General features: G+C 41.0%; 1 protein-coding gene and 1 pseudogene across 7 annotated transcripts in view; one reads left to right on the top strand and one right to left on the bottom strand.

Annotated features, from left to right (window-relative positions):
* ELMO1 (engulfment and cell motility 1) overlaps positions 1 to 15457 on the bottom strand; it is a 573930-nt gene that overhangs the window by 323102 nt on the left and 235371 nt on the right. For all 7 annotated transcript variants that reach the window (XR_012512236.1, XM_003930745.4, XM_010341311.3 and 4 more), the window contains 2 exons: positions 15233 to 15355; positions 13308 to 13439 (listed from right to left, as the gene is read on the bottom strand). Coding sequence is in view for 6 of the 7 variants with exons in the window: in XM_003930745.4 (XP_003930794.1) it covers positions 13308 to 13439; positions 15233 to 15355 (255 nt within the window). In the remaining variant the exon portion in view is untranslated. The remainder of the gene's footprint in view (positions 1 to 13307; positions 13440 to 15232; positions 15356 to 15457) is intronic.
* Positions 5955 to 6914, top strand: LOC120360899 (ribosome biogenesis protein NSA2 homolog pseudogene; annotated as a pseudogene).

Below are 15457 nucleotides of genomic sequence, written 5' to 3'. Positions count from 1 at the left end.
CCGTGAAAAGCAGGGTCAATGGGAAGCAGGTAACTGGATCAAGGGACTCATAACTGGTCATTCCTTTCCTCTCTTGCCTGCAACCCAGAATAGCTGGCGCTGTTCTTGGGGTGCTTCGATATGATCCTACTAGAGGCAAAATCAAGAGTCCAGGCACCTACAGAAAATCATCGGAGGAAGAGGTGCTGGATGCCTGTAACTACCCATCCCAGGTACCAGGACCTCATCACCACTCAGCCCTGCCAGACTCTGGTGGTCCTCTGTCCTAACACTGCCCAGCCTAGGTCCAAGGCACTCTCCAAAAGGTATTGGTATCCAATTGAAAAGTGCTATCTGTTGTGGACAGCAACATCGATTTAATATACATTGTGATTTTAAGTCATACCTGCTTTTGAAAGTCCGCATAAGAGCAGGCACCAATAGGACATCCTCAGCCATGTGCCTACATGCTAATTCCAGAGTAGCAATAATGCAGAGCAAAAAATCCACCTCTTCCTTCACTAAAGAGGCTCTTTGGTGGGGTCCAAAAGTCCTGCACTGCTAAGCACTCTCAAGAAAATTCTCTAGAATTCAAGGACTTTGGGATATGACACTCCTCAGGACAATCATCAATCTAGAATTCAAGGACTTTAAGATATGCGACTCCAAATGACAATCATCAATTGTAAGAACTTACTAAAACTGGCTCCATGCCAAAGTTTCTCAGAACGTAACATTTATTAACTCATTAATGTCCATAACAAGATTGGGTGGGAGATAATACTCTGCCCAACTTACTAATGAGACAAGGAAAGGTTAGGCAAAGTGTCCAAGGTCACCCAGCTAAAGAGCAATGAAGCTGCGATGCAAAACCAGGCAGTCTGGCACCAAAGGCTGCACTCATAAAAGCTATGCTGTATTAGCCTCAAACAGAATTGACTCGCTTATACATCACAAGACCCTGACGTTTCCTTGCCCTTGGTTCCCTATGTGTCACCCTTGCACCTGCTGGATGGTGCCCTTTTGCTCCAAAGCCCCATGTGCAAAGAAAGGACGCCAAGAAAGTTTGCATGATACACTCAGAGATGAAGGACTGACACCATTTAATACGCTGCCTCTCCTGCCACAGCCAGGGGACAGAGTTACTGGAGATTTTGAGCTAAAAGGGGGAAGGAGGAAGATTCTGGCTGTAAAAGCATTCTTCTGACGCTTCCAATCTTACCCCACTTAGAAGAGTCCCCACTAAGTCCTCCACCTCCTGAACACATCACAGTTGCTCTTTATGGAAGCACCATCAGCCTGTGGCGTTTCTCACGCACATGCCTTTGACAGGCGCGCCCCCTAGTGACCAGAGGACAGATTCAACCCTAACAGGCCACAAATGTCCCTCCGAAGACACAGCAACGCGTGGCAAATGGGAAAGGAGTCTGGAAAAACAGGAGTGGAAGAAACCTGTCTCTTCGCCTGGTGTTCAATAACCATCCTGAGAAATTGTGTCTGGGGTTAAATTTAACTACAGCAAAAAGCAAGAGAGAAGAACGAAGGTCAAGTTTATCATGGCAATGAATCATAGGTCATATGTTTTTGAAAGTTTTCCTTTAAAATAGTTGCTTTAAAAATATGAAAATGGGCTGCACACGGTGTCTCAGACGTGTAATTCTAGCACTCTGAGAGAATGAGGTGGGAGGATCACTTGAGCCCTGGAAGTCACTGAAGGTTGCACTGCACTCCAGCCTGGGAGACAGAACAAGACCTTGTCTCAAAAACAAAAACAAAAACAAAAAAAGTTTTGAAAGTACAATTATTCATGCATCCCCTTTTCAGATGGAGTCCACAGGTCATGGGTGCTTCTGAAATGAGATTATTCCCAGCAATCACTACTTCTCCCTGCTCCCTCCCATGCCAGGGTAGGAAGAAGGAAGTAACATATCACATATGAAAGTCATCAAACAGATGGAAATGGTGGCAACAGCACACACCCTGCAGCAAGTGCAAAACATGGGCTGGCTCTTCACCTGCGACAGTGACAGAAAGCTTGTGTTAGCACTGCCCCAGGGGTCCCGCTGCACCAGCTTCGGATGTCCTTTGTCAATGCAGCTGACAGTAAAGGTGGGTCACAGAAGAAAGATCTGCAAGTATTCTAAGTGGAACTTTCAATCTCCCTGCACCCCTAGGAGGTATGATGACACTACACTGAAGTGGACATGGCCCCACGAGGCCTCGAGTTACCTTTGAAGAGTCCAGTGTGCAGAAAGAAGCCCTACCCCATGACTCAATGTACTTGTTTTACTTGGTTCAATGACAGGAAATAAATCTGAACTTCTTGGTTTTTTCAAGAGAGCTTTCCAAGGCTAACTTTTTCTTTTCTATGTGTGTAACTACAACTTTTCTTTTTTCCAAAGAGAAAAAGGGTCTCACTTTATTGCCTAGGCTGGAATTCAGTGATGCAATCATAACTTGCTGCAGCCTTAACCTTTTTGGTTCAAGGGATCCTCTCACCTCTGCCTCCCAAACAGCTGGGACTACAGTGGTGTGCCACCATGCTCAGCTAATTAAAAAACATATACATATATATGCATGTTATTTGTATACAGATATATGTAATATATGTTACATACATATATTTATAACATATATGTATATAAGTAACATTTATACATTTATGCATATATTACATATATATAAAAATATGTATATATTACATATATGTATATAAATAACATATATGTTTTTTAATTAACTGGGCATTGTGGCACACTACTGTACTATATATGTATATATGCATGTATATAGATATATATATAGATATATATGTTTTTTAATTAACTGAGCATGGTGGCACACCACTGTAGTCCCACTGTGTGTGCCACCACATAGATATTTATTTATTTGTTTTGCCAGAGACACAGTCTCACTTTATTGCCCAGGCTGGTTTTGAACTCCTGGCCTCAGTTGATCCTCCCTCCTCTGCTTCCCAAACTGTCACTGCGCCCAACTAGCAGCTACAACTTTAAGACAATTATGGTCTCTGTATAAAATTAAACATGAAGACAGTGCATGCCATGTTCTGTGTCATTTGACCAAAAGCATCGAAGAAAGACAGCACAAAGGCAACACTGAACATGCACAGGCAGGGCACTGGCAGTCTTCTCTTCACCTGTGATGAGTGAGCCACCTGAAAAGGATGCCCAGTTGCCAATCAATGTAGTGTGCAATGAAACTCCCAGACAGCTTTTGCTTGACCCATCAGCAGCCTCATGGGCCACCCTGCTTTGACTTCTCTTCCTTTTTAAAATTCCCCTCTATAGCCAGGCATTGTAGCTTACACCTGTAATCCCAGCACACTGGGAAGTCAAGGCGGGTGGGTCACTTGAGCTCAAGAGTTTGAGACCAGACTGGGCAACATCGTGAAATACTGTCTCTACTAAAAGTACAAAAAAAAAAAAAAAAGAAATAGCTGGCTGTGGTGGTACACGCCTGTGGTCCCATCTACTCAGGTGGGAGGATAGCTGGAGTCCAGGAGGCAGAGATTGCAGTGAGCCGAGATCACCCACTTTAGGCCAGCCTGGATGACAAAGTGAGACCCTGTCTCAAATAAAAATAAAAATACAAAAATAATTTCCCCTTAATATTTGTAGGACTGAAGAAGGAAAAGTTAGAGATAAAAAGAAAAGAATGTTCGAGAGACTCGAATGCTCCCTACCATTAAAACAGAACTCTCAACAGCACTTCTGAGCATACAGCTCCAGAGGTGGCTACTTTTTTTAAAAAGTTGAAAAATGATTCTAAAAGATTCTGCTTACCTGAGAACCACATGTCAAAGAGTCAGATCAAACTTCCCCAGACAGCTCTGCACAACTCCCCACCGAGGCTGGTTCATGTCGACTCCCTTTATCACCCTGCCCTCTTCACGTTCTTACTGTCACGTATTTAATTATGCATACTTCCAACCCCCAAATACATTATTATTGTGGTTTTTACAGTCAATATTCATATAGATTTTCCATTTCCAATGCATACTTCCCTGTATTTCCATGCTAAGACAGAAAGAAAAAATTACTTGTATAGGTTGCTTGCCCTACTTAAAATACTTTCATGACAGTGTAAGGAAAAATAACTGGGAATGGGAGTTGGGAGATGCAGAACTGGGGAAAAGCCCATCTGCCATGAATATCAGGCAGATCCCATTTAACAGGGAGGCCAGTTGCACACCCAAGAATGCTTCTAATTCCTGCCGGGCCCTGATGAAAGCTTTAGAGTTCTCTAAGGAGACCCCAAGAACCCCTGTCTTGGCCTTTAAACAACCTCAAAGGCTTCAGGCTTACAAGCAGGGTTGGGATGTAGCGGAATGTCCCAGCAGCTGGTCAGCCAGAGCTGGCTGAGAGCCAATGGCTGTGGTCTTGCGCCACCTGGTGGCTATTTCTGCTCTGGTTCACTAAGGAATCTCCTGGCTTATTCAGAGCAGCGTTGCCTCAATACAGCAAGACGACACCTAGATCTGCAGCATTTCAGATAGGGAAACAGAGTGTCAGATCTGATCAACTGTCAAGCATTTCAGATAGGGAAAGAGACTGTCAGATCCCACCAAAGTGTCAAGGAGGCAGAGTGTGTAAGATCTGGTTCCTGAGGAACAGGCACATCTCTGTGAGTTCACACAGCCTGAATCATCCCAGGTAATCCCTTTACCCAGGGACCTCCTGCATTCTGTAAAGCTATAACCATACAGGATTTCAGTAAATGTGTGTTTTTAAAAATATTGTCCTTTTTGCCCTATTGTTCATGGGTTATATCTAAAATTTATTTGAAAGCCAAGTGCTTGGTTCAGAATACTATCCCAGTTATTAATATGGGATATAGGAGAAAAAAACCTGCTTTATCTTATGCCAGAGACGCCCTGTTGCAAAAGGAGAATGCCACAAAAATCAACTAAATGTCGAAACTTAATTTATTCAATACCTGCCAATGTATTCTAGATTCTTACTAATACCAGTCCTTATAGTCCAAGATTGTGAACCACATTCTTCGTGATGAAAGCCTATGATAAAATCACATTGGGATTGGTGCTGAAATATAAGATAAGTCAACTATAGACAAGGTTCTCTTCAGCTAGAATGTTTCTGAGAATTCATCAGGTTTTCAGGGATGAGGTATTTTGGTATAGTGGCCATTCCAAAGCAGTTTCTGGATTTTAAATAAATGAATTGAATCGTAGTAAATTATAATACTTTCCCTGTGAATTCCTACATGGTACTGAGCAGTACTAAATGATTTGCAGAAATTATTTAACTTTTCCTTCTTACCATTTAAGAGCAGACTTTCTCTTCCCCACTTACCACAGGCAAGACCCTCTGGATTCTCCTCTCCATAGTTTACCTTTACCCAAAAGCTCCCCGGGAACTTCCAATATAGTAGTTTATTCTTATTTGCAATAGTAACATCCTAGAAAGTTGCTGCAAACCTTCAGTTAACAATTACTGAACCACTGCTCCTAGGACCAATATAGAATTGTTTCTGCAAGCCTTTGACCATAACATTTTGGCCAACTAGTGAATATATAACCTTGGTTTATGTGCGTTTCTGTTTAAAGACACCCTATTTAGTATACACGGTTGATTCATTAACAGTGAATGCTCAGCCAACAGTGCTGTAACCACTGCCTTAACAAAGCTTAACAAACACATATATTTTGTATTTTTTCTGCGTGGCACATCACAGCCTTCTTTCACTTCAACAATACTTCAGCTCTACATTTAGGAGCCATTTGAAACTGTGAAATTACCATCAGAAAGCAGGAAGCACAAAAACGAGAAAAACATGGCCTACACAGACGGGGAAAGGGACACTTGTTTGAAGCATGAGCGCTGAAACAGTAAGGCACGTTCGACTTCAGCCGGAATATCTGAGTTAGGTAACTCAATTTTTTTGCCACTGTGTATTTGTCCAAGAATGACTTTTAAAAAGCACCTTGACTTTCCTGTCGTGGCCTGTGTGGTGTCGGCTCGTGGGTCTCAGAGACCCGAAAACTAAGAGCATTTTTACGTCCCTGGGGCCGCTCCTGGCAGCTCTGTGGCCATCACCATGCCACAGAACGAATACATTGAATTACATCGTAAACGCTATGGATACCGTTTGGATTACCATGAGAAAAAGAGAAAGAAGGAAAGCCGAGAAGCTCATGAACGTTCAAAGAAGGCAAAGAAAATGATTGGTCTGAAAGCTAAGCTTTACCATAAACAGCGCCACGCTGAGAAAATACAAATGAAAAAGACTATCAAGATGCATGAAAAGAGAAACACCAAACAGAAGAATGATGAGAAGACTCCACAGGGAGCAGTACCTGCCTATCTGCTGGACAGAGAAGGACAATCTCGAGCTAAAGTACTTTCCAATATGATTAAACAGAAACAAAAAGAGAAGGCGGGAAAATGGGAAGTCCCTCTGCCTAAAGTCCGTGCCCAGGGAGAAACAGAAGTATTAAAAGTTATTCGAACAGGAAAGAGAAAGAAGAAGGCATGGAATAGGATGGTTACTAAAGTATGCTTTGTTGGAGATGGCTTTACAAGAAAACCACCTAAATATGAAAGATTCATAAGGCCAATGGGCTTGCGTTTCAAGAAAGCCCATGTGACACATCCTGAACTGAAAGCCACCTTTTGCCTACCAATACTTGGTGTAAAGAAGAATCCTTCACCCCCACTGTATACAACTTTGGGTGTTATTACCAAAGGTACTGTCATTGAGGTAAATGTGAGCGAATTGGGCCTTGTGACGCAAGGAGGCAAAGTTATTTGGGGAAAGTATGCCCAGGTTACGAACAATCCTGAAAATGATGGATGCATAAATGCAGTCTTACTGGTTTGACAGCAATTTAATATATAAGTAGAGGACTACACACCAATTGGAAAAACTGCCATTATTGTACTGTTTCTCAATACTACCAAACAGCCATACATGTCTGCAATCAGGATTTATTGTAAACGTTAAAATGGTCCCGTTGTATAAATGGTCTTTATTTTGAAATCTACTTAGACCCCCATGTTAATAAAACTGATTGAAAAAAAGCAAAAAAAAAAAAAAAAAAAAAAGCACCTTGAATATTGATTTGGGTGTTACAAATAAATTTTAGCAAATAGGCAAATTTGCAAATAATGGAATCCATGAATAATGTGGACTGACTATATATTGCAAAGCCCTTTGAATTTAAAATTCTTCTATCACCTTTCCCTCACTCCTAAAGCCAACACTACTTCCCTCTCTGTCTGCACCATAAACACTGGCCATGATAAATGACCTGCAGTTTCTCAAGCACCCACTGTTCTTTCACCTTTAACTGTTACTTGAACTGTTACCATTCATTTTCACACTACCCCCCTGGACAACCTACAATTCTCACTCTCACGTTCCCCCATCACAATCTGTCACAGAGCTCGTGGTGCCATTCCAATAATATTAATGGCAATAACAACATCATAATAATAACACCTAGATTCACCGACTATGTAGCAAGCACTGCTCTGAACAACTTACAGTATCTACTAATTGAATCTACGCAACACACATATTGATAGAGAAAATTATTAGCCCTCATTTTAAAGATTAAAAAACAAAGGCAGCAAACCACACTGCCATGTGTATACCTATGCAACAATCTTGCATGTTCATCACATGTACCCCAAAACCTAAAATGCAATTAAAAAAAAAAACAAAAAACGCAGAGACATGAAAGTGTCAAGTATCTTACCCAAGTCACTCAGCCTGTGAATGGAAGAGTCAGAAATTGATGGGAACAGCCCAAGGTTAATCACAATGTTATCTCACAATGACTGTTGAAGCCTGGTAGCATTTAGACAAAGATGCTTCCATCCGTAGTATTAGGATGGGGACAGAGATAGAGAAAGAAAAATATAAATATGTAGTTCATTTCATTCCCTGCCATCTCTATTTGATGAAAAAAATATATTAAGATAACACTAAGAACTGCATACGTAATTACATGTAATTATACTTGTGTAACTGAAGATAATTATCTTCTATCACCCAAGAAGGTAGAAAATCCTCTTAAAATTTTGAACACGAATCTTATTTCTGAAATAATGTTTTTTCCTGTTACCCATTACTTCTGCCACCTTCACAGTTTAGTCATTTTTCCCTCCAGGATGATCCTAAAATATTATGAAAAATTTTTGTAAAACATTTCACATTCAAGAAAATTATATTGTTTAGAAACAGCTTCTTTAAAAAAAAAATGAGCTTCTTTTCTTCCTAGTCAAGAAAAAAGAAAGGAAAACAAAGCAACTAGGGGAAAGAAAAAAAAAAAAAAGCTTTTTCTGGTTTTAATATCTGCTTTGATTCAGAAGGGATCAGAAAGATGAACTACAGACATCTCCTTTCTCATGCTCGTCCAGTAGACTGATTAAGGTGAAATTTACAAACAGAAAAGGTACAAACTGGAAATCAAAGCAGAGACAATTCTAAAGGTGGCTCTAGCCAGGAATGCAACACTCTACAGAGTGTGAAAGCCCTGGTGCACAGGTCTTGGTGGCTACATTCAAGTGTGTATACAGCACTTTCCCTGTTCTCAAACTAAAGTCATCCTAGAGGTGACAGTGTGATTTCCATCATTCTCAGGAATCCACGTGCCCTTCCTTAGAAGTTCCAGTAAGAATGGCATTATCCCAGCCAGGCATGGTGGCTCATACCAGTAATCCCAGCACTTTGGGAGGCCAAGGCAGGCAGATCACCTGAGGTTAGAAGTTTGAGAGCAGCCTGGCCAACATGGCAAAACCCCATCTCTACTAAAAATACAAAAATTAGCCAGCTGTGGTGGCGAAGGCCTGTAATCCCACCTACTCAGGAGGCTGAGGTAGGAGAATTGTTTGAACCTGGGAGATGGAGGTTGCAGTAAGCCAGGATTGCACCACTGCACTCCAGCCTGGGCGACAGACAGAGACTCTGTCTCCCACCAGGGTACCTACGAAGGCCTGGCCATTTTGAAACCAAAGAATCAGTAAAAGAGATCTTAGAAGATGGCCACGTACAGTGGCTCATGCCTGTAGTTCAAGACCAGCCCGGCCAACATGGTAAAACCCTGTCTTTACTAAAAACACAAAAATTAGCTAGGTGCAGTGACAGGTACCTATAATCCCAGCTACTTGGAAGGCTGAGGCAGGAGAATTGCTTGAACCCAGGAGGTGGAGGTTGCAGTGAGCCAAGACAGGGCCATTGCACTCAGCCTGAGAGACAAGAGTGAAACTCCACATCAAAAAAAAAAAAAGAAAAAGAAAGAAAGAAAAGAAAAGAGGGATCTCAGAAGATGAAGCAGCTTTGTTTTAAAAGCAGGTGCTTTTCTGTGTCATGACTAACCTTGCAAGCAACTCAGCCACCTAGATTATGACTTTAGAATTATTTTAACAGAAAAATCTGCTCCATTGGGAAGTTGTGCTGAGAAGGAATGTCCCATCCATCTGCCTCCCTAAAGGTGTTGTGGTTTATTGTCCTTTAATATGCTGTTCTTCTTGCCTTGTTGGAGCAATGGCCCCTTTTACCTTGGAAAACTTAAAAAGCTGCAGATGATTTCTGTGATGTGTCCTCTCTGAAAGGAAGAAAGGGCAGTAGCATGGGCTGAGTGCGCTTCGGTTCCAGCCGCTGTGCTAGTCGCTAACAGACGGTCCTGTGGGGCCTTCCCATAATCTCAACATAAAAAAGATGCTGCCCGGTTTCACAGCTGAGGAAACCCATGCCCAAAGAGGTTAAATGACTGAACCGCTGGCCCATGGCACAAAAGCAGAAAAGCTAAAATTAAATCTAGACCCAGTGAACTCCAAAGCCTTGTCATGTGATGCTTCCTGGCCATTGCCTACTTGGGAGCAAAAAAAATGAGAAATAGCAGTCTTCATTTCATGAACTGATCTTTTCTTCTAAGTGATCCGACAGATGATCCAGACCTCAAATTAATCCTTAGAGTTCAGTAAGGAGTTTAACAGGCAAGATGATTTCTTTTTAGAAAGTAGAGAGAGAATTCTGCACGGGACTGCTTACAGCATCGAGAGATGTGGCAGCCAGACCCTGATATCATCAGCCAGCTTGCAGCAGTTTTGCAAGACCATCTCTAGGTGGTGCAATGACCATGCAATTCTGTTTACTGAGGCCTGACTCTTTCTGGCTGGCTGGGTATTCAAGAGTGAAACTATCTGTTTGTCAAAGTTGTTGGGTCATTTTCAGCATTCAAAATCATTACTAAATAGTCTTTCCAACTTCTCAACTCTCTGATGCAAGACTGTGGCCTGCAAGAAGTTTCAGGAGAAGAACTAAAATCAAAAACGAAAAAAGAACCATGGAAAAATAAAGAAAATCCACACTCTCTTACGATTCCTCTCTGTTCAGGGTCTTTGCTTTTTGTAGGATGAGTTTTCAAGTTCTCCTAAGTGCTAAAGGCCTTAAAACCACTTCCAATTAACTTTCAATTTAAAAAACAAAAACCTATCATTCTGTATTCATGAAGCAGAACGCTAAGCAGACAGGGAAAACTAAGACAGAAATACACCCAAGACTAACCTGTTCAAGGAATTAACAAGAATGTTAAGATGAATGGAACTACATTGAGAAAACTGACTCAGATTCGGCTCATGGAATACACTGGTCATTTCACATAAGAACAGGGCCTGAGATGCTTCATAGCACACACCCCCAGTCCAGATGCCCTCACAGAGCCCCAGATTCTATACTAATCCTATTTCCACCATGTGGTCATCCCCCAATCTCCCTCTCTTCTCAGTCCCTCCATACTGTGCATTCTGAGAGCCAACTGCCCCCAAAGAAAACCACTACCGAGACAGAGACACATGCATCCTGGAGGAAGCACATGGAAAGAATTCAGGTTTTGGATTTTCTACATAGCTCAGAAGAAATCCAGGCACTGGCAGGAGGTGGAAGATGAAACTGCAGTCACAGGAGCACCCTAGAACCAGGCTCTCCCTCAGGAGAGGAATCAATTAAGAGTATTTTTAAATGTACCTCCCCTGATTCTTCTTTGGTAATTTTGATATGACTTGAGGGTAAGAGAGACTGGGTGATTTTGCAAAACTTCCCAAGTGACTTGGAGAGATCTTGATTACCACATAAAAATAAAAATTGGAAGGAATTGAGGGTGAGGTAGAAAGGGAGTCCCATCCACCTTCCTGGACCATCGCTCTGGCAAAGGGGCCCTGCTAGCAAGGCCACTGCCACCCTGGAGCTTCAGTCATCAATACCCAAGTAGAAGAAACTCACCTGCTCCACCAGCCATGACTCTTTTTGCTAAAATTTTAAAAAACTGATTCAACCAAAAGATAAAATGAAATTCCAAGGTCAAAATATAAAATACTATATAAAAATAATTTCAGAATACCTCTGTAAGGCAAACTGCAAAGCTGAATATTCAACAAGTATTCTTATTTAAAGTGTCATATTAAAACTAACACTATAACTGGATAAAGAAAATGTGGCACATATACGCCACGGAACACTGTGCAGCCATAAAAAAGGATGAGTTCATGTCCTTTGCAGGAATATGGATAAAGCTGGAAACCATCATTCTCACAAACTGACACAAGAACAGAAAAGCAAACATTGCATGTTCTCACTCATAAGTGGGTGTTGTGCAATGAGAACACATGGACACAGGGAGGGGAACATCATATACCAGGCCTGTTTGGGGGTGGGGGGCTAGGAGAGGTACAGCAGGAGGTAGGGAGACAGGGGCGGGATAACATTAGGAGAAAAATCTAATGTAGATGTTGGGGTGATGGATGCAGCAAACCACCAAGGCACGTGTATACCTATGTAACAAATCTGCACGTTCTGCACATGTATCTCATTACTTAAAGTATAATAATTGTTCTAAAAACTAACACTATAAAAACAATAACTTATCAGATTATTAGTTTTTCAGGTTTTTAGGGTTTTTTTTAGCTTAAGAAACACTACTGGAGAGGGTTAAAAAAATGATCAGTCTGACCCACTGATGGTTAAAATGGTCATTACTTTGTGTGGAAAGCAATTTGACAGTATCAAAAGCCTTGAAACTATGTCTCATACAAAGTGTAGTTCCACAAATTTATCCTAATAATGTGATCATGGGTGTGCATATGTTCTGGGTTGCAAGAGATTAATTATAAATTTATGGGTAATTTCAAAGCAGTGAATCATTTAGCCAAAGGGCTTATCAGTTAAATAAACTGTATTACATCCAAATAATGAAAAACAAATCAGTAATGAAACAGTACGTGTTAAGCAATATGAAAACATTTTCAAAGAATATTCTCATGAAAGACAAGGCTTCTCCAAGAACACATAAAGCATGATACGATTTGTCAAAATATTAGTAGAGATATACATATATATATATATATATATATATATATATATATATACTGTGCATATATATCTTTGGGTGTGTCTGTGTGTATATGTATACACACAAATATATATATATATATATATATATATACACACACACACAAACATACACATATATGCCTATATATATATATACACACACACATATATATGGCATATACTTTTTTTTCAAGGAAAGAGTATTTGAAATTATAAAATAATGCCTGGTAATTTCTAATCACCAAAGCCAAGATCTCAGACATGCTATTTACAATGGAGATTAAAATGGAAATCCAAATTTATACCTTCAGAATTTGATATTAGCTGAAGGTCAGTCAGAGACTTCATGGTGATAAAATCAAGAATATAATCCAAGTAGAAATAATAAAAACAATGGCTTATATTCGGGAGAAGTTGTGTTCTAATTTGCAAACTGAAAAAAAAAAATCTAGGAGACAACCTATTGGCATTCAGAGCAAGAGACCTTTTAAGAAAGCATAAATTGTGTTAATCTCATCATGATTAAATTTCAGGAAACTTTCCATTTGACTTTGATATAAAATTGATATTTGTAAGTAATCCACTCACTGAAACAATAATAAGATCCGTCCCACAGCTGCCATCATTCATTTAAGTCAAACACAAATCTTAAGCATCTTGTGAACTAGATTTCATGAAGTCTAGATGCATTCTGGGCTAACTACTCTCGGTTACACTTAATCAGAACTGAATAAACAAACCCAGTATTAGTCACACTTGTGCAAATTATTCCATTTCACTGAAGCCAGAGAGATTTTCATGTGATCCTGTTTAAACCAACTAAACATCTGGAAATGTGGAAACTATTCTGTAAAGCGCAAGAGGACCACACGCTCAGAAGAGACATCAGTCATGTGGCTGAGGTCAGGTCTGGGGAGGCTGGAGGGAGAGCATACTAGAGATGGCTTACTTACAATGAAGCCAAGTTTCTTATAATCTCGTGTGTACATAGACTTTCGTTTCTCCATGCTGCCACTGCTGTTATTAGGTTCTGACTCGGCATCAAAAGCAATTCTTCGAAGTTCAAATATGATGTCTCTCTGAGCCTGAAGGAATCAGGGAATAAAAAGAAAAGGGAGGGGAAAAAGCTGCTTTCATTGTGTGACATTACATATATTCCCTCTTTCCCTGGGGTCTAAATGAATCACTGCATTCAGGCAAAAGAAAAACAGATAAAAGAGAACCAATGTTCTAAGTTAGGGCTTTGCAGATCACTCTTCCCCCGTCAGTCTCCCTGCTGGTCAGGCCTGGCTGTATTCCACAGGGGTCCTCTTAGCCAAGCAGTCATCTGAAGCATGAATGTTGATAGTCCAGTGCAGTCTTAACTGGGAGGCCTAGATACGATGGAAGGGTTGTGACTGGAGAAAGCTAAGCTAAGGAAACTGGGGGTACCCAAAGTGCCTCACCCCGCTAAGTAAATTCATGGAAACAAACATAGGACAAAAATGAAAGAAAGGGTCAAAGGTGCAAACCACCCAAGTGTCCATCCAACAGTAAATGGATGAACAAAATGTGGTGTGGACATACAATGGCATATTATTCAGCCTTTGAAAGACGTCAATCCCAACAGATGCTACAACGTGGATGAGCTTTGAAGATACTATGCTGAGTGAAATAAACCAGACACGGAAATACATATATTGTCTGATTCCAATTATATGAGGTCCCTGGAGTAGTCAAATCCATAGACAGAGTAGAATGGTGGTTACCAGGGGCTAGGAGGACGGAATGGGGAGTTAGTGTTTAAAACGGGTACAGAGTTTCGGTTCTCCAAGATGAAAATAGTTCCGGAGATGGCTGGTGATGACAGTTTCATAACAATGTGAATGTACTTAATGCCACTAAACTGTACACTTAAGAATGGTTAAAATAGTAAACTTTATATTATATATATTCCACAATAAAATAAATATATGAATAAAATTTTAAAAGGGTTTCCAAACAAAGAGGGTCATTCAGTATTAAGATGCATTGCTCTCTGTCACTAGAAGTAAGTAGTAAGATGACAGTCTCTTCTCTCTGGGATGACTATACAGATACCTTGCCAAAAGTATGGGGCACATTCACAGCCTCTCAAACCCTCTCCATCATTCTTAGCTGCATGGCCTTCCTCTATGAAAGAAGTGCTGCAGCAGCTACACACTTCACATATGCAGTTCACATCTGCAACAGATCAGTCCCTCACGTGCCAATAATGAGTGTTTTCCTTTCCAAAGCTGCAGCACTGTTTAAGTTGAAAATGTGCTACGGCAGGATTCCCAGCTGTTTCCTCTCACTCTACCCTCACACAGCAAAGGCCCCCAAAGCCTTCTGAATGGAGACATAACCTTTCATGCACAACAGGAGACCTAGCAGAGAGTTACAGCCAACAGCCAACTGCCAACTGACAGAAAGCTGGCCCAGAAATCAGGTTTAATCTGGGACCCTGCTCTTGACACTGATCTCTGGTGAATGAAAATTTCTGCCTCAACCCTGCAGAATCAACGCCACATAGAGTCACTAAGAGGCCCTGGTTGTCTGGGAACTTGACTCCTAAGCTATTACCACTAAAGGTATTGAGAGCCAAGGGCTAAGGTCTGTGGTCATGTGACATCAAGCTTTCTTATTCAATAAAGGCAGAACATGCACGTTTGTAGCCTAATGGAAGAATCCGTTTGGTATATTTTCTGATCCTAGATTCACCTAATTTTGAAGCCATGCCCCTAAGTTCTGAGATGATAATAAAATGACATCATCTCAAATTCAGAAACTCCCTAGTTTGGGGTACCTCAGGAAAAGACCTTTAATGACACACTCTCTCTCCTTCCTGTGCTTTGACTGCTGCCCAGTGTACACTCACTTGGTCCTGGGGATCCATTTTGGTCATCATCCTGTCTTCCAGCAGGTTAAAGGTGAGCACTTGCAGAACATACAGCTGGTGCGCCATCTCATTGTTGATGGCCCGCTGGGCTCGGATGACATGCTAGGGAGATGGTTCACAAATAAAATGTTTAATAAAAGAAAGAAAAGGAAACAACAAGAATTAACCCTCAGGCTGACTCTCACAGTCTTCCTTGGGAGTTAC

The sequence above is a fragment of the Saimiri boliviensis genome, chromosome 10, assembly GCF_048565385.1.
Source record: "Saimiri boliviensis isolate mSaiBol1 chromosome 10, mSaiBol1.pri, whole genome shotgun sequence".
Lineage (NCBI taxonomy): Eukaryota > Metazoa > Chordata > Mammalia > Primates > Cebidae > Saimiri > Saimiri boliviensis.
This window is presented reverse-complemented; position numbering and strand designations above follow the sequence as displayed.